The 19,857-nt window shown below is 36.5% G+C and overlaps 1 protein-coding gene and 1 pseudogene across 6 annotated transcripts in view; one reads left to right on the top strand and one right to left on the bottom strand.

Moving 5' to 3' along the window:
* RNF38 (ring finger protein 38) overlaps positions 1-19,857 on the top strand; it is a 66,902-nt gene that overhangs the window by 40,321 nt on the left and 6,724 nt on the right. For all 6 annotated transcript variants that reach the window (XM_012769950.2, XM_012769948.2, XM_012769949.2 and 3 more), the window contains 6 exons: positions 2,597-2,764; positions 3,929-4,099; positions 8,573-8,734; positions 9,049-9,155; positions 11,171-11,255; positions 19,060-19,181. In XM_012769950.2, the coding sequence (XP_012625404.1) occupies positions 2,597-2,764; positions 3,929-4,099; positions 8,573-8,734; positions 9,049-9,155; positions 11,171-11,255; positions 19,060-19,181 (815 nt within the window). The remainder of the gene's footprint in view (positions 1-2,596; positions 2,765-3,928; positions 4,100-8,572; positions 8,735-9,048; positions 9,156-11,170; positions 11,256-19,059; positions 19,182-19,857) is intronic.
* LOC105874284 (proteasome maturation protein pseudogene) lies at positions 7,920-8,430 on the bottom strand (annotated as a pseudogene).

Genomic DNA, 19,857 nt, shown 5'->3' with positions numbered 1-19,857 from the left:
GGCCTCCAAAATTAATGAAATAAAAGTATGGTTAATGAAATAAAAGAGGGCCGGGCGCGGTGGCTCACGCCTGTAATCCTAGCTTTCTGGGAGGCTGAGGCGGGAGGATTGCTCAAGGTCAGGAGTTCAAGACCAGCCTGACCAAGAGCGAGACCCCCTTCTCTACTATAAATAGAAATAAATTAATCGGCCAACTGATATATATATAAAAAATTAGCCGGGCATGGTAGCACATGCCTGTAGTCCCAGCTACTCAGGAGGCTGAGGCAGTAGGATCGCTTGAGCCCAGGAGTTTGAGGTTGCTGTGAGCTAGGCTGACGCCACGGCACTCACTCTAGCATGGACAACAAAGTGAGACTCTGTTTCCAAAAAAAAAAAAAGTATGGTGAGAAGAAGAAATGGTCATACAAGATACTAGTCTAGTAAGATAGTGTCGCTAAAACAGCATGAAATAGGTCCAGGAACAATGTGGGAACTCTGGAAAAAGATGGTTTTTCAGTTTAGAGGAAAGGGTGGTTTAATAAATGAAGCAGGTATAATTGTCTATCCATGTGCAGGAAAAATTAGAGCCCTACTTTACACTATAAACAAAAACAAGATTTTAGTTGGAATATAAGTTCAAAAATAAAAGTATTAGAAAGTATAGGAGCTATTTGTATAACCTCATCAATAAAGGAAATCCAAAAGCTACATTCTGACTACATTAAAAAAATATAAGCTAAGGAATGACAAAAATATACCATTAAATAAAGGTTTTGATTGAAAGTTAAAACATAGACTGGGAACATATCTTTGTTACACATGACAAGCAATAAATTCATATCTTGGTTTTTTTGTTGTTGTTTTTTTTTTTTTTTGAGACAGAGTCTCACTTTGTTGCCTGGGCTAGAGTGCCATGGTGTCAGCCTAGCTCACAGCAACCTCAAACTCCTGGGCTCAAGCGGTCCTTCGGCCTCAGCCTCCCGAGTAGCTGGGACTACAGGCATGCACCACCATGCCTGGCTCATTTTTTCTATATATTTTCAGTTTTCCAGTTAACTTCTTTCTATTTTTAGCAGAGATGGGGTCTTGCTCTTGCTCAGGCTGGTCTCGAACTCTTGAGCTCAAATGATCCACCCACCTTGGCCTCCCAGAGTGCTAGGATTATAGGCATGAGCCAATGCACCCAGCCAGATTCATACCTTTTAAATGTAAACCAGCTACAAATGGTTATGACAAACCTAGTAGAAAGTAGGCAGTGAGCAAACGATATGTATTATTTAAAGAAGAGAAAATCTAAAGGGGTTAATAAATGTTGTTAAAATATGTTCAACCTCTCTAATCAGAAATGCAAATTTAAAGCAAGCATGCTGCTGACATTTTTTCAACTCTTCAGATAGATAAGCGTGCTTATAATGCAATTATGTCTACCTTGAGTGAAGATCCTGGTAAATATGGGCTCTCTTATTTTATTCTTGGGAGTATAACTTCATTCAGCCTTTTGCAGGTGATTTGGCAGTATCTGTAAAAGTTTAAAATATGTTTAACCCTTTATCCAGTAATCCCTCTGAGATAAATAAAACTAATATGTGCCTTCAATGGCATTTTTTACAATTGTGTTTGTACTGACAAAAGAGTGAAGACTTGAATCTCCATTAATAAATGTTAGGACTATGTTGAGTACTTGAAATATCTGGCAAGTATCAAAAAGAACAATTTGCCTTTAACTCTCTTGAAGACATATCTGCAATACGATATAATAAACAAAATGGCAATTTATGTGTAATCATGTTTGTATGCTCATAGAGAAAGGTATGATGAGAATAAGATTATCCAGGAGGGAAGGACATTGTTTAACTTTTTAAAATAGGGCTTTGCATTGTTTTAATAGTTTCAACTAAACAAAATGTGTTTTCTATTAAATGTGACCAAAGGTAGGAAGATACTAGCTTTTGTTTTTCCAAAAATTTCCTTTTTAGAAAAAATTTCTGCTCTATAAGTCAGGCTAAAAGAGTTAATAATCACAATTCAGGCCGGGCGCGGTGGCTCACGCCTGTAATCCTAGCTCTTGGGAGGCCGAGGCGGGCGGATTGCTCAAGGTCAGGAGTTCAAAACCAGCCTGAGCAAGAGCGAGACCCCGTCTCTACTATAAATAGAAAGAAATTAATTGGCCAACTGATATATATATAAAAAAAAAAATTAGCCGGGCATGGTGGCGCATGCCTGTAGTCCCAGCTACTCGGGAGGCTGAGGCAGAAGGATCGCTCGAGCCCAGGAGTTTGAGGTTGCTGTGAGCTAGGCTGACGCCACGGCACTCACTCTAGCCTGGACAACAAACTGAGACTCTGTCTCAAAAAAAAAAAAAAAAACACAATTCATTATTCTTCTGGGCTTTAAGTCACTTGAGGGAAGAGTTTAGCCCCAGTTCTACAGGGATTGTATAGACTCTTGAAATAGCTTTCCTATACAGAGATGGTATTCTGGTCAAAACTTTTGAAGAGGTACATTGTGGCAATCTGTGCAGCTGAGAAAGGAACCAATAAAAGACCAAATGTTAATTTTTAATAATCACATGTTGTTTCTAAACAGTTAAAGTTCTATTTTTCTTTCCCAATAGCTCCATCAAGGCACAGTCCCTGTTTCTTATACAGTAACGACAGTGGCACCACATGGGATTCCACTCTGCACAGGCCAGCACATCCCTGCTTGTAGTACACAACAGGTCCCAGGATGCTCTGTGGTTTTCAGTGGACAACACCTCCCTGTCTGTAGTGTGCCTCCTCCAGTAAGTCTGTGCCTTTGTTCTCAGTAGATTTCACAGTACACCAACTTGGATTTCGTTTCTTAATTTATGACTCAGCCTTCTTGAACAGCTAAGTGCATTATGTAAGCAAACAAAATTTAAGAGACTGTCTTTATAGCTTCACTTCCAAGGAAGATGGCCAATTTTATTGCAACAGAAATTTCAGTTATCATCCATTTAATAAAATCAGTAACCATTTAATAAAATTAGCTTTAAAAGCTGATATGTTTTTACTTTAATAAAATTATACATATTTGATTATCCTGAGGGTCAAACCATGTTTCCTCATATATCTATACTGTTTATAATCAAAGCTTGATGTTTGTGATTAAAGACTGATGAGGGTCAGCCTAAGTGTCAGAATCTTAGTGTTCAGCAGGATGACTTAAGTTTTAGAGACAATTAGCATGGAGGAATGTAGATTCACACTCATTTTTTTTTGAAACTCTGAAGCTTATGCTTTATCCTTTAATCTACCAACTCTCAGTCCAACCTCCTTTCACAAATGAGGTTGCTGGAATCCAGAGGATCTGAATGACTTATCTAAGGACAATAATATCTTCAATGGAAAAGCATGTGGCAAAATTGAAATATAACTAATAACCTGGTCTGGCTGTGAGATTAAAACAAACATACACGTACAATACCAATGCCACTTTAACAGACTAAACAAGCTTAATTTCTCAGTGATAGAACCATTGCGTTGAATTTGCTGACTAAAATACTGAAAGGGCATAAGGCAATTAGTTGAGAGTTGTGCTCTTTTGAAAATTCTAGGAAAAAAAATTTCTACAAGATTGAAAAGCAGAGTTTATTGATATAGCAGTAACTAACATCTGCTACATCTTAAAGCAACTAGAGATTCCTCTTCTATGCAACACTTCTCCCCATTTCATGGGTGTTAAAAAGTCTAAAATAAAGGTATTTTGACTGGTGGTAAAAATTATTTAAAATACAGAATAATTACTAGTTACCAACACTTTACTAGTAGATCAAAATGATACTACTTTATTGTTAATGTAAGTTATTTAAAACATTTTTTGTATGATTATAGGGGAGGACTAGCAATGACAGATTTTAACCTAGCTTTAAAAAAAATAATATATTCTGATATTTTTAACCAGAGAATAATGGTTTCTTTTACAGATGCTTCAGGCATGTTCAGTCCAGCACTTGCCAGTACCATATGCTGCATTCCCACCCCTTATTTCTAGTGATCCATTTCTTATACATCCTCCTCACCTTTCTCCCCATCATCCTCCTCATTTGCCACCACCAGGCCAGTTTGTCCCTTTCCAAACACAGCAATCACGATCAGTAAGTATCTCTATTCTTATGCCTTTAATTTTGCCAGAATGTTTTGACCAGGTAGATACATTTAATAGATGTAAGTTATTGCTATTTAAACACTCTGACTTAGGCATTCTTATGTAGTTCTTAAAATAATTAAAGGAATTCACAGATAAATTAGTATAAACATATTTACCTTGAATTATCCTGATTTAAGTTTTTCTAGTTATTGCAATATCAGTTTTCCAATTTAAATTTGTGTTATTCCTTCATATCTACAACTCTTCAGGAAGTAAATCTGAAGAAAAATTTTTATTTAGTTGTACTAGTTTTTCCTCTTTTATGTATTTCTAAGTTGGAAAATGAAAATCGTATAATATTGTTGCTACTTGTTAGAATAATACTTGAATTCATTTAGGCAAGTAAATTCTCCCTTCTGATTGAGTGATTGAGCCTCAAATTACTTTTTATGAAGGTCTGTTTTTGTGTGTTTTGATGAAAAGATGATGAGATAGTCTAATAACATAGTTAATTTTGTCCTGGAGCTAGAATATAGCTGAGAGACATATTGTCGGGGTCTTGGGGAGATAAATACTATATAAGGGCAAAGAAGGGCCCAGGAGAAAGATCCAGTTGTTTTTTAGGTAGGCCAGGTTCCCCTTCTGCTCAGACGGTGAACCTTAATGGGGGAAACAGGAAAGATAACTTGTGGAAATTGTTAGAGTGGAAGATTTCAGCTCTGTGGAAAAGAACTTAACAGTCTATTACAGCAGAGCTTTACCATTGTTTTACTAAGGATTTATGTACCATTCTGAGTACTGAAGAAGGTGAGTTTACCTGGTTGCTCTCCTGAAAACTATAGAAGCAATTATGATAGAAGTTGTGTTCATCTAAAAAGTTAGATACAAGAAAATCTTTTCTTGTAATCAGGATAAGATTCATGATGTCAGGACATTCTCCTTCTTGGCTTCCAGTATCTGGAAATTTAAGATTAAAGCAAAATTAAGCTATCATTTATTTCTAAATTTGGATTCTCAGTCATATAGCTAAATCAGGACTTAGGTTCACCAGTGTTGTCATAGTGTCAGCAGTCATGATTTCTCTGCAGCATGCGTAAGCTTCCAAATTAAAGGTTTAATATTTACTTATATTTGAATGTGTTGCTATTACATAACTGTGAGAGGAAGTCAGACTACATTTAAATATAAATATGCCCAAGAGAATTGAGTTGAAATCACCAACACAAAAATGTGTATGCAAATGTTTGTAGGTACATTTTTCCTTATATCCAAAAAGTAGACAATCCAAATGTCCAATAGCTGGTGAACAGATGTATAAAGCGTGGTGTATCTATACAATGTAATATTATTCAACCATAATAAGGAATGAAGAGCTGGACAAAGTGGCTTGGGCCAGTAATACTAGCACTTTGGGGGACTGAGGCAGGAGGATCCCTTTAGGCCAGGAGTTTGAAACCAGCCTGAGCAACATAGCAAGAGCCCATTTCTACAAAAAAATGTAGAAAAATTAGCCAGGTGTGGTGGCGCATGCCTGTAGTCCCAGCTTCTCAGGAGGCTGAGGCAAGAGGATCGCTTGATCCCAGTAGTTTGAGGTTGCAGTGAGCTATGGTGACACCACTGCACTCTAGCCTAGACAACAGAGTGAGACCTTATCTCAAAAAATGTATAAATAGATGACATACTGATATAATTCACAAAATGGATGAACATTGAAAATATTGTGCTAAGCAAAAGAAGATAGACACGAGCTTCTTGGTTCTGTTTATATGAACTGGTGCCATTTATATAAAATGTACAGAATAAGCAAATCCATAGAAATGGAGAACAGATGGCTTGAGGAAATGGGTAGTGACTGATAATGGGTATGGGATTTCTTTTTGAGGTGGTGAAAATGTTCTGAAATTAGATATTATGGTTGCCTAACTCTGACTATTCTAAAATGTATTGAGTTGTACTCCTTTTATAGTATGGGAATTATTTCTCAATAAACTTAGTTTTTAAAACTACATGCTACGTGCTTTGCATAGCAATGTGTGCTTTACATACATCATCTCAGTGTTAACAGCATGCTTTTGAAGTAGGTCATGAACTTGTCAGTTTTACAGATGACAATACAAGGTTCAGATTAAGTAATTTATCTCAGAGTCACATGGCTGATTGGTGACAGTACCAAGATTCTGTCTAGTGTCAAAGCCTATAATCTTTTTACTATAGTATAATGTCTTCTGTACCTTATCTCCTTTAGCCCTGTTTCTGATTTATAAATACACACCATGTTCTGTTTCATCTGTGAAATGTTAAGTGTCTGAAAATCCTTTTAGTAGGTCAGGGTCCCTTGACTGAAAAAGTAATTTTCTTGTATTTGGGTTACTAGATGACTTCTTGTCTTTCTTTAAAGTTTCAAGTATTAAAGAAAAAGAAAAAAGTAAGATAGTGCAAATGTTTGATGACATTTTTTTCAGAGACTTATTGAAATTAAGGTAGGAAGATTTTACTGTAGTCTGTATGTCCACCTGTATGAATTTCTTTTCTTTTTTTTGTTTCAAATCAGTAACTTATTTAATAAAAGATGCTACTAAAATATTGATAACCAAAATATATTTTTTAATTGTCAAAGATGACCCATTCACTAATGTTCTAAAAATCGTAAATTTTTCTATACTGGGTTCATAAAAAATACCTTACAAGAAAGAACCATGGTAAAAACTTATTTTTAAATAAATTACTATGGAATTAGCTCATGGATGTGTATACATAAATGTTCTAATAATTTTTTTAAAAAGTTAAGCATTTTGCGATATATAAATTAAAAACAAGGAAAAATTAGTTTGACTTTTCTTTAACACTGTTGCTTGGTAATACATTAAATACATATTAAGTCTATGAAGTACAACAGCTTAACCTACATTTGGTGACTGATTTAATTTTACACTTTAAAGAGAAGACTAAAATCAAACCCTCTGAACTTATACTTTTCAACCTGAAAGAATCAGAGAATAGCTATAATTCTAAAATAGTATCAATATACTGAATATTATTCTTATGAGTATTAACGGACTATACTGAAACAAGATAAAAATATTACATTCAATTTGAAGTGTTGCCACTGAAATCAATTACAAATATTTATTCTAAAAGATGCTATTATAGCCCGGGCGCGGTGGCTCAAGCCTGTAATCCTAGCACTCTGGGAGGCCGAGGCGGGCGGATTGCTCGAGGTCAGGAGTTCGAAACCAGCCTGAGCAAGAGCAAGACCCTGTCTCTACTATAAATAGAAAGAAATTAATTGGCCAACTAATATATATATATATAATTAGCCGGGCGTGGTGGCGCATGCCTGTAGTCCCAGCTACTCGGGAGGCTGAGGCAGGAGGATTGCTTGAGCCCAGGAGTTTGAGGTTGCTGTGAGCTAGGCTGATGCCACGGCACTCACTCTAGCCTGTGCAACAAATAAGACTCTGTCTCAAAAAAAAAAATAAAAGATGCTATTATAAAGTTTACAGACTCAACTACTGATAATGGTTATTCAAAATTAAATTTATGGAATACCTAGAAAATAGGATAAATTGGAATCTGTGGACCATTTTATAATTCAGGAACAACATTTTTTTAAAGACATAGAAAGGCTATTGTTTTAATATAAATTAGGAACTTTAAAATCATGTCCCTTCAGTGCTTTCGATTGTCACATGGCCATAAACCAAAGACCCAAATAAGTTCAAATAATCACTGATAGAACGTTTGCAAAAATTCTCATGTCAGTACTTTTAATGTTGTATACATCAAATTACAGTAAAAAGACAACTATATAAACAAGATGCAGCCCCTCTATTTTCAAAAACAGCACAATGCATTACAGTAAACCGAGTTTATATTCCACCATCAAGTGTGGTTCTCCCATTATTTTACTTTGTGATGGATCATTAAGAATATCCTCAAATCCAATAGTCTCATCGTTACCCCTCAGAATATCCAGTGAAAGGTTTGAGCTCGGAAGAAATGGAAGACGCTGAACCTGCTGCACTGCCTTGAATTCCATCTGTAATTTCAGTGGAGCAAATAGACCTTGTATGTTTCTCAGCGTGGAAAAATTCATTTTATCTTGGTTGAACTGGAAATTTTTTTCTGATAATTCAAAAGGATGACTAGGCAAAAGTTCATTTTTCACATAGGAAAAACCTTTCTGAAGAAGATCGTGACTTTCAAAAGGTCCACTTGCTGAAAGTTCAGTAACTGGAATACTGTCCTTTAGCTGAGATCCAAGTCCTCTGGCATTCATCTTCAGACGCTCTGCAAACAGCTCCTCAGCCCAGTTACCATCAGCCGACCCCGCCGCTTACTTCCCTGTATGAATTTCTTGATGTGAATATCAAGAGATCCATAAGCTTAAACATGTTTCCGAGTTTTTAAAAATGTTTAATTATTATAAAGCACAATCTTACTAAACATTGGAAGTATATTAATATTTTTCTCTTCTCAGCCTCTGCAAAGGATAGAAAATGAAGTGGAACTCCTAGGAGAACATCTTCCAGTAGGAGGTTTTACGTATCCTCCATCAGCCCATCCCCCAACATTACCTCCATCAGCTCCTTTGCAGTTCTTAACACATGATCCTTTGCATCAGGAGGTGTCTTTTGGAGTAGTAAGTTTTCATAAATTGTTATATTAATTACTTGCTTTGGCAACTTGTTTATTGTGAGTTGTATTTCAGTATAATCTTCACCATGTTTAGAATTTTTAATATATTTTTAAAGTATTCAGATGGAAAATTATATTTAGAAGTACACCTAAGTATATGTTTTAAATGGGTTGTTGCATCTGTGTTGTTAACATTTAAGAAATATTAAATACCACTTGAACAGTAAACAACTTTCTAGGTTTTAAAAAAATAAGAGACTTTGACAGATTATAAATGTAGAATGATCTTAAATCCTTTTAACATTTATCCCCCTGCAGCCTTATCCTCCATTTATGCCTCGGAGGCTCACAGGACGTAGTAGATACCGATCCCAGCAGCCAATACCACCTCCCCCTTATCATCCCAGCTTACTACCATATGTGTTGTAAGTTCTTTATTTCTTATTTTAATGATTTCTGAATTTTGAAACCCTTGAGATTCTTTTTTCTTTATAAATATTTTGTTATCTTGGTGGTGGTCTATAATTGGGGTATGCTTGTTATTTCTTTTTACTTTAAGAGGTTAAGGTGGGGGAGCCAGTTAAAGGTTAAAGAAAGAACTTAGAACAAGAATAGGAAAAAGTGAGGAGCAAGAAATCGGTGAGCCATAAAACAGGTTTAACAAATCAAGGGGCGGAAAAGGTTAAGATTTTTGCCTTTTTACAGCTGGCCCCTCTTGATTATCCAGCTTTTTTTTTTTTTTTTTTTTTTTTGAGACAGAGTCTCACTTTGTTGCCCAGGCTAGAGTGAGTGCCGTGGCATCAGCCTAGCTCACAGCAACCTCAAACTCCTGGGCTCAAGCATTCCTACTGCCTCAGCCTCCTGAGTAGCTGGGAGTACAGGCATGCGCCACCATGCCCGGCTAATTTTTTCTATATATATTAGTTGGCCAATTAATTTCTTTCTATTTATAGTAGAGACGGGGTCTCGCTCTTGCTCAGGCTGGTTTTTAACTCCTGACCTTGAGCAATCCGCCCGCCTCAGCCTCCCAGAGTGCTAGGATTACAGGCGTGAGCCACCGCACCCGGCCTTATCCAGCTTTTGATGCTATTCCTCTTGGGGGTAAAGGAGAAAAATTATTTCTGTGTTTTGGTATTTGTTAGGATTAATTCTCTCTGTAACAGAAACATCCTTGGGTTAAATATGTGATTTATTTCTCTCTAACATAATAAAGTCTAGAAGTAGGCAATTCAAGGATGGTTTGTTAGCCCTATGACTATGAAAAATGGTCCTACTATCATAAAAATTTTATGGCTTCTTCCTCTACATGATCTAAGTAAGACGGATCCTTAGGCTCTAGTCATCACATCCACATTCCAGCTAACAAAAATAAAAATTAATCCCTCTGTCTACCTGTTCTGTCAAGGATATGTCCTAGAAGTTGCACATATTACCCCTGCCTATATTTCATTGGCCAGAACTTAGCCACATATCTGTAATCACCTTCTAGGAAAACTAGGAAATGTAATCTTTATATCAGAAGGCTATGTGCCTGTGTCACGCTATTTTGATAGTTTTAACTTGTTCCCTCCCTCCTCTCCTTTTTCTCTCTCTCTCTCTTTCTCTACTTACTTATATTTTCTATCTTAAAGTCAGATAGTATAAGTCTCCCACCTTTGTTTTAAAATGTTTTTATTTAAGCTCTTTTGCATTTCCTTATAAATTTTAAAATCAGGCAAGGTGGGGTGGCTCACACCTGTGATCCTAGCACTTTGGGAAGCCAAAGTGGAAGGATGGCTTGAGGACAGGAATTTGAGACAAGCCTGAGCAATACAGCAATACCCCATCTCTACAAAAAATAGAAAAATTAGCTCCGTGTGGTGGCGCTCACCTGTAGTTTCAGATATTCAGGAGGCTGAGGCAGGAGGATCACTTGAGTCCACCAGTTTGAAGTTGTAGTGAGCTACAGTGGTGCCATTATACTCTAGCCCAGGCTGTAGAGCAAGACCTTGTCTCCAAAGATAAATAAAACAAAATCAGCATGTGAGTTTCTACAAAAAAAAAAAAAAAAGCCACAATCTTGGTAGACATTATATAGAATCTATAGATTAAATTAGAGGAGCAAATTGACACCTTAACTATATTGAGTCTTCTAGTTTGCTTATGTGATACAGTTCTGTTTGTTCATCTTTAAGTTATGCTAGCATTATACAGGTCTTACATCTGTCTTACTAAATTTCTCCCCCTAATTTTATGGGTTTTTTTTATGCGATTGTGTATGGTATGTTTTTACTGTTAATTTTTAATAATTTGCTGCTTGTAAAATCAGTCTCTTTTAAAAGGTTGCCACTAATAAACACTGACCATTCATCAATTATGGTAATGGCCTCTATCCTTCCTGTCCTATTTTGGAATTAAATATCCTAACATATCAATGCTAATGTGGTTTTTTTCATTACAGATCAATGCTTCCAGTGCCACCTGCAGTGGGCCCAACTTTCAGCTTTGAATTGGATGTGGAAGATGGAGAAGTAGAAAATTATGAGGTTAGTAGAGGAACTGTGGATTAATTTGGAGAACATTGTGTACATAAAAGAATTATTCTACTCAACTCTTTTCATCTAATCATTTATTAGGTAAACATTTTGTGCATTTCAAGGTACAAATATGTCATAAAAGTGTTCGGCATCTCTAAGATATTTAAACACATACTACCACAGAGCTATGATAACGAGCAGGTAGACCTTGGTACTCTGTTAGAATTACATACAAGTTCAGCAAGAAAGGCCAGGCATGGTAGCTCAAGTACCATGTAATCCTCTGTGAGACTGAGGCAGAAGGATTGCTTGAGCTCAGGAGTTCAAGACCAACCTAAGCAAGAGGAGACCCTGTCTCAAAATTAGCCAGGCATAGTGGTGCATGCCTGGAGTCCCAGCTACTCAGGATGCTGAGATAGGAGGATCATTTGAGCACCTGGAGTTCGAGGTTGCAGTGAACTATGATGATGCCACTGCACTTCAGCCAGGGTAACAGAGCAAGACTTTGTCTCAGAAAAATAAAGTCCAATGAGAGAATGCAAATGAGAAAATGATGAATTTTGATGACATGTACTGGAAAGATTTTATGGGAGAAGAAATGTTTCATCTGGATCTTGAATGGGAAAGCTTGATTGAAGCAGAGAGGTGCTGGACATTTTGAGGAACAGCAGATAGTCTATGGACTAAAGTGAAAGAGAAAAAAATGTAGATTTCATTAAAAAGCTCAGCTAGTTGTCCTTCAGTGCCCTGCTAGAGAATGGATGTAATTTTGGATATTGTGGGAAAGGAAGGAGCCACTAAATGTTTTTAGCGCTTGATGGCATTAGATTTCTATTTTTAAGAGTTAAAACTCTGCTAGTAGTGTAAAGAAATATATGAGAGTGGTTAGAAATTGGTGACAGGAAAACATATTTAGGTGTCTTAATAGTTGAGGCAATAAATTATAAAAACCATGAACATTTTGAACTTTGGGAACTGCAAATAGAAAAGCTAGTACAACAATCAACCAATTTTGGATAAAGCCACCAAGAAAACACAATGGGGAAAGAATAGCCTCTTCAGTAAATGGTGTTAGGAAAACTGGATATCAACATGCAGAAGAATGAAATTGAACCTTTACACTATAAATGCAGATTAATTCAAAATGGATTAAAGACCTCAAACCATAAAACTAGAAGAAAACATATGGGAAAAGCTCCTTGAATATTGGCCTTGTGTTGAATTTTTAGATATCACACCAAAAGCTTAGGAAACAAAGGCAAAAATAAACAAATTGGGGCTATATTTAATAATCAACAAAGTGAAAAGTCAGCCTATAGATTGGAAGAAAATATCTGCTAAGGGGTTAATATCCAAGAAACACAATAGCAAAAAAAAAAATCATATTAAGATAAAGGACATGAATAGGCATTTCTTAAAAGAAGACATAAAAATAGCCAACAGGTATAAGAAAAGGTGCTCAAGACCACTAATCATCAGAGAAACGTAAATCAAAAACCACAATAAAATATCACCTCACACCTGTTAGGATGGCTGTTGTCAAAAAGTCAAATGATAGGTGTTGACAAGGCTATAGAGAAAAGAGAACACTTGTACACTGTTGGCGGGAATGTAAGTTGGTATAACCATTATGGAAAACAGTAAGTATAGTGGTCCTTCAAAAAATGAAAAATAGGCCGGGCGCAGTGGCTCACACCTGTAATCCTAGCTCTCTGGGAGGCTGAGGCGGGCGGATTGCTCAAGGTCAGGAGTTCGAAACCAGCCTGAGCAAGAGCGAGACCCCGTCTCTACTAATAGAAAGAAATTAATTGGCCAACTAATCCCAGCTACTTGGGAGGCTGAGGCAGGAGGATTGCTTGAGCCAGGAGTTTGAGGTTGCTGTGAGCTAGGCTGACGCCATGGCACTCACTCTAGCCTGGGCAACAAAGTGAGACTCTGTCTCAAAAAAAAAAAAAAAAAAAATGAAAAATAGAACTACCACATGATCCAGATTCCCTCTGCTATATACCAAAAGGAAATGAAATCAGTATCTCATAGAGCTCTCTGCGCTCCCATGTTCATTGTAGCATTATTCATAATAGCCAAAATTGTGGCTAAGGATCTATGGAAACAACCTGAGTATCTATCTAGTGAGTGAATGAATAAAGGAATTATGAGATACATATGAATATTATTCATCCTTACAAAAGAGTCACTACCTTGTGCCATGATATGGGTAAACCTGGAGGACATTATGCTAAGTGAAATAAGCCTGACACAGAAAGAATAATACTGCATAATCTCACTTGGATGTAGAATCTGAAAAAAAAGTATAATTGAATACATAGAAACAGATTAGAATGTTGGTTACCAGAGGTAGGGAGGGGAAGGAAATGGGGAGCAGGTGAGAGGGTACAAACTTGCAGTTTTGTTTTTTTTCTTTTTGTGTGTGTGACAGAGTCTCACTCTTTCCCGGGCTAGAGTGCCGTGGTGCCAACCTAGCTCACAGCAACCTCAATCTCCTGGGCTCAAGCAATCCTGCTGCCTCAGCCTCCCGAGTAGCTGGGACTACAAGCATGTGCCACCATGCCCAGCTAGTTTTTTCTATATATATATATTAGTTGGCCAATTAATTTCTTTCTATTTAGAGATGGGGTCTCGCTCTTGCTCAGGGTGGTTTCGAACTCCTGACCTCAAGCAATCCACCTGCCTCAGCCTCCCAGAGTGCTAGGATTACAGGCATGAGCCACCGCGCCCGACCGGTTGGTTTGTTTTTTAATGCATGTGAAAGAATTCTAGTTTGGTGTGTATTCCTCTGTAGTTTTTCAATAATGCTATTATTTCACTTTCTTTCTACATGTATAATCAAACTGCAGTGTCCTTTGGATTCCACTCCCAGACTTGAGAAAGAAAGGGGCTATAAAAATTTCCTATTTATACACTATTTTTATTAGTTTTATACAGAGTAGTAAGAACAGGAGTTGCTTATATACTAAAATTATCGTTATGTTGATAAAAGGGACAGCTGACCAATAGAAAAAACAGTGATACCTTTGCAATATAAGAAAAATATCTTGTATTTGTCTTTGAAATCCCTTTCTAAACTGTGTTTTTAGGTTGAGTATTTTGATGTTCTGCTAAGTCATATTTTGAACCAATTTTAAAAGTCTTATTTGCTTTTCTGGTTGTATTTCATAGTGTAGATGCCTAGAACACTCCTTAGGCCTGGCTTACTCCAGAATACTCAACATCTTTTTCACTCTATACATTCTTGTCTTGGTGCCTTTACCTCCCTGGATGCATCTTGCAACAGCCAACACAAAAACTGCTACCTTTATGAACAGCATGTCTAGTCTATCAGATCTAAATGTGTTTGTCCTTTTTTTTTTTTTGATGTGTAAACACTAACCATGTCCTACCTTCAGTTGTCTTGCCTTCTAGATAACGTAAGTTCATTCAGGGCTTGATCATCATAGGCATACTTTAGAGATATTGAAGGTTCTGTTTCAGACCATTGCACTAAAGCGAAGTCACACAGACATTATTTCCTAGTGTATATAAAAGTTACATTTATACAATATAGTCTGTTAAGTGTATAATAGCATTATATCAAAATACAATGTGTATATGTTAATTTAAGAATATTTTATTGCTAAAAAATACTAATGAAAATCCGAGCCTTCAGTTCAGTCAATAATCTTTTCACTGGTGGAGGATCTTGCCTCAGTGTTGATGACTGCTGACTGATTAGGGTGGTGGTTGCTCAAGCTTAGGGTTGTTGTGGAAATTTCTTAAAATAAGGTTAACAGTTAAGTTTACCAAAGTTTCACAAAAGATTTCTCTGTAGTATACAATTTAATAGCATTTTATCCACAGTAGAACTTCTTTCTAAATTGGAATCAGTCCTCTCAAACTCTGCCACTGCTTTATCAACTAAGTGTATATAGTATACTAAATTCTTTGTTGTCATCTTAGTAATTTTCACAGCATCTTCACCAGTAGATTCCATCTCAAGAAACTACTTTCTTTGCTCATCCATAGAAAGCAACACCTCATTCATTCAAGTTTTATCATAAGATTACAGTGATTCGTCATTTCTTGAGGATCCACTTCTAATTCTCTCACTTATTCCTACCATATCTGCAGTTATTTCTGCCACTGAAGTCTTGAACCCCTCACAGCCATCTGTGAGGGTTGAAATCAGCTTCTTCCAAACTCCTATTAGTGTTTACCTCCTCCCATGAATCACAGATATTCTTAATGGTATCTAGAACGATGAATCCTTTTCAGAAGGTTTTCAATGTACTTTGCTTGAATACATCATGGAATTACTGTCTATGGCAGCTATAGCCGTATGAAATGTATTTCTTAAATAATAAAACTAGAAAGTAAAATACTATTTCATCCATAAGCTATAGAATGGATATATTCAATAAACCATACTGTTAACAGATGGTGGTGTCATCCAGGCATTATTCTTCAACTTATAGAACACAGGCAGAGTAGATTTAGCATAGTATCTGAAGTTGCTTCGATTTTTGGAATAGCAAATGAGCATTGGCTTCAACTTAAAGTCACCAGCTGCATTGGCCCCTAACAAGAGAGTCAGACTGTCCTTTGAAGCTTTGAAGCCAGGGATTGAACTTCTCTCTAGCTTTATGAAAGTCCCAGAGAGCATCCTCTTCCAGGATAGGGTTATTTTATCTATATTGGAAATCTGTTGTTTAGTGTAGCCACCTTCATCATTTATCTTAGCTAGATCTTCTGGATAACTTGCTGCAGCTTCTTCTACATCATTACTGGCTGCTTTACCTCACATTTTTATGTTACGGAGATGACTTCTTTCCTTGAACCTCATGAATCAACCTCTGATGGTTTCACATTGTTCTTCTGAAGCTTGCTTACCTATCAGTCTTCATAGAATTGAAGAGAGTTAGGGCCTTGCTCTGGATTAGGCTTTGACTTAAATCCAGAACAAAGTTGGATTTGTGACAGGTTTGATCTTTGTTCCAGACCACTCAGACTTTCCCCATAAAAGCTATAAGGCTGTTTCACTTGTTTTTTTTTTTTTTTTTGGAGACAGAGTCTCACTTCTGTTGCTCGGGCTAGAGTACCATGGCGTCAGCTTAGCTCACAGCAACCCCAAACTCCTGGGCTCAAGTGATCCTCCTGCCTCAGCCTCCCAAGTAGCTGGGACTACAAGCATGCACCACCATCCATGCCCAGCTAATTTTTATATATATATTTTAGTTAGCCAATTAATTTCTTTCTATTTATAGTAGAGATGGGGTCTCACTCTTGCTCAGGCTGGTCTTGAACTCCTGACCTTGAGCAGTCCACCCACCTGGGCCTCTCAGAGTGCTAGGATTACAGGCGTGAGCCACCTCGCCCGGCCTGTTTCACTTCTTAATATTTGTATGTTCCCTGGAGTAGCATTTTTAATTTCCTTGAAGAACTTTTCGTTTGCGTTCACAATTTGCTAATATTTAGCACAAGAAGTCTAGTTTTTGGCCGATCACAGCTTTTGATATATTTAGCTTAATCATTTCTAGCTTTATATTTAGTGTGAGAGGCTTTCATCTATTCCAGGGGTCCTCAAACTTTTTAATCAGGGGGCCAGTTCACTGTCCCTCAGACCATTGGAGGGCCGGACTATAGTTTAAAAAAAGTTATGAACAGATTCCTGTGCACACTGCACATATCTTATTTTGAAGTAAAAAAACAAACGGGCAAAAACACTCACATGTGGCCCACGGGCCGTAGTTTGGGGATGCCTTATCTGTTCCTTTCATTTGAGCACTTGGAAACCATTACAGAATTATTAATTGGCCTAATTTCAATATTGTTGTGTCTCATCTCAGGGAATAGGGAGGCCTGAGGAGAGGGACAAAGATGGGGGAACAGCCCATTCAGTGGAGCAGTCAGAACACACATGTTTATCATTTAAGTTTACCATTTTAAGTGGATGTGGTTTGTGGCACCCCAAAACAGTTACAATAGTGGTATCCAAGATCTTTGATCACAGGTCTCCATAACATATAATAATAATGAAAAGGTTTGAAGTATTCTAAGATTACCAAAATGTGGCACAGAGCACATGCTGCTGGAAAAATTACACCAGTACACTTGCCTAATGGGGGGTTGCCACAGAACTTGACTTTGTTCTTCAAAAAAAAAAGTGTAGTATCTGCAGTTCACAATAAAGCAAAGTTTAGTAAAACAAGGTATGCCTATATATTCTGCATCTAAAAAGGACTTAGTGAACATATTTTATTGTTATAAAATTGTCTTCATTGACCTTTGTGTCCTATAGTATATGCAAGAGATGTATAAAAGATAATTATAAACTATATCATAAATTAGATCTAAATCTTATATGCTAATTATAATTAGCATCAATTAGATTTAATAATTTACCTTCTAGCATTTAGAAGGTCTAGGAGGCCAGTTGAAACGGGAACAAATTATTGAGATGACTCTAAAATAATCTGTCCCCAAAGCAAAGTTGTGGTATCATTATATTAAAACAAACAGCTATAATAGCTTTTATTATTGAGATTTGGGGAAATTAATTCTTTTTTATCCATCATCATTTTTTTGTTATCCATTCCCATAACCCTGTGGCAGCCTGAAAAATGCAGAAAGGCAGTCCACAAAAGGCAGCCTGATTGTGTGATAAAGCAAATGAGTTACTAGAGTCATTAAAACTAAGAGAGTAGTTACTGGTATAAAATCAGTAAATATAATAATTGTAACATATTGAAATAAATCAAGTATGTTAAAATACATGAGTTCATAGTGGATACTTAAAAAAATTCATTGGCCTTATTTATTCTACCTTTGCTATATAAATTACACTAATGAGTACAGTTCAGTATGAGTCAGTTGCTCAATATGGAAATAATTCATCTAATAAGAGAAAATTATAAAATTGGAATATTACCATTTTGCCATCCTTAATGAATTAATTGATCTATACAGTATTCCATCATTGTCTGCTAACATAACAGCTAGACACAACAGGCCTTGTGATAAAAACAGTCAGATCTACCAATTTATAGGAAATAATAGACAAGGAATGTATTAAACCACACTGGTCAGGGATTGTGGGGGGGGGGTCATTCATCAATATTCAAACTGGGAATTTCTACAGTGTGTCATGACCTGGGTTCTTCAACAAATGAAAGGATAAACAAGAGACATACTAAGCCATGGTAGTGTATAGATTTTATTTGGATTCTTAAAATTTTTTAAATAATTGAAACAATGACATTTGAACATTTGATGATAAAGAATTAGTGTTATTTTTTTAGATGTGATGATGTAATTGTGGTTATGTTCTTTTTAAAAGTCTATCTTTTTAGACCAGTGGTTCTCAACCTGGGGACAGTTTTGTCCCCCAGGGGATATTTGGCAAGTCTGGAGATATTTTTGGTTGTTACATCTGGGAAGAGGTGTTACTGGCATCTAGTGGGTAGAGAGAGGCCAAAGATGCTGCTAAACATCCTGTAATACCCATGACAGTCCCCACAACAAAGAATTATCCAGCCTACAATGTCAGAAGCTATAAACTGTGTTTTACAGATACACCTAATACTAGTGAAATAATACCGTCTTTTAGTTTTGTTTCAAAATAATCTGAGGTTTAGAGTAGATAATAATAGGTGAAATAAGATTAGCCATGAATTGTTGAATCTGAGTAATGGATATATGGGGGTTCATTACACTATTTCTCTACCTTTTTATGAGTTTCTATTTCCATAATAAAGTTTTTTAAGTTGTTGGAATAGAAAAAATTTAAAAGATGAAAATATGTCTCCTTTTCCTGCTGCAGGCCCTGTTAAACCTAGCAGAGCGACTGGGAGAGGCTAAACCTCGTGGACTGACTAAAGCAGATATTGAACAACTTCCTTCTTATCGGTTCAATCCAAACAACCACCAGTCAGAACAGACCTTGTAAGTATGTTTTTCTGATACCACTCTTAAATTTCCTTTTCTACCTTCATGAAATAAAAGCTTGAGAGTCAAAGATAACTTGATAAAAATAAATTATCTCTATTTCATATTCTAGGCCTATGCTGTCCAATAAGATGGCCACTAGTCACATAGAGCTGTTTAAATTAAAATTAAAAATTAAATATTTTAGTCCCATTAGCTAGTGACTGCTATTTTGGAAAGTTTATATGTAGAACATTTCTGTCACCTCAGAAAGTTTTATTGGACAGGGCTGTTTTCCATTTTTAGGTTTCCTAGAAAATTTGTTTCTAATTCAAACTCTAGAATGTTGTAATGGAAGAAAAGTCCTATGCAAATAAAGTTTGAGGTTTTTATCTGAAAACTCTGCTTATTACAGTATCTTTTTTGTCACAGCTTTATTAAGATATAATGCACATACCATGAAATTCACCCATTTAAAATGTATACAATTCAATGTTTTTTAGTATATTCATAGTTGTATAACTATCACCACAATCAAATTTAGACCCTTTTTGACACCCCAAAAAGCAATCCCTCTCCCATTAGCAACCACTCCTCATATCTCCTCAACCTACTGCACCTCACCCTGGCACCCCCTCCCCATCTCCTAATCTACTTTATATCTCTATAAATTTTACATAAATGGGATCATATG

This window comes from Microcebus murinus, chromosome 12 (genome assembly GCF_040939455.1).
Source record: "Microcebus murinus isolate Inina chromosome 12, M.murinus_Inina_mat1.0, whole genome shotgun sequence".
Taxonomy (NCBI): domain Eukaryota; kingdom Metazoa; phylum Chordata; class Mammalia; order Primates; family Cheirogaleidae; genus Microcebus; species Microcebus murinus.
Note: the sequence above shows the minus strand (reverse complement) of the source record. Positions and strands in the feature narration are given on the sequence as shown.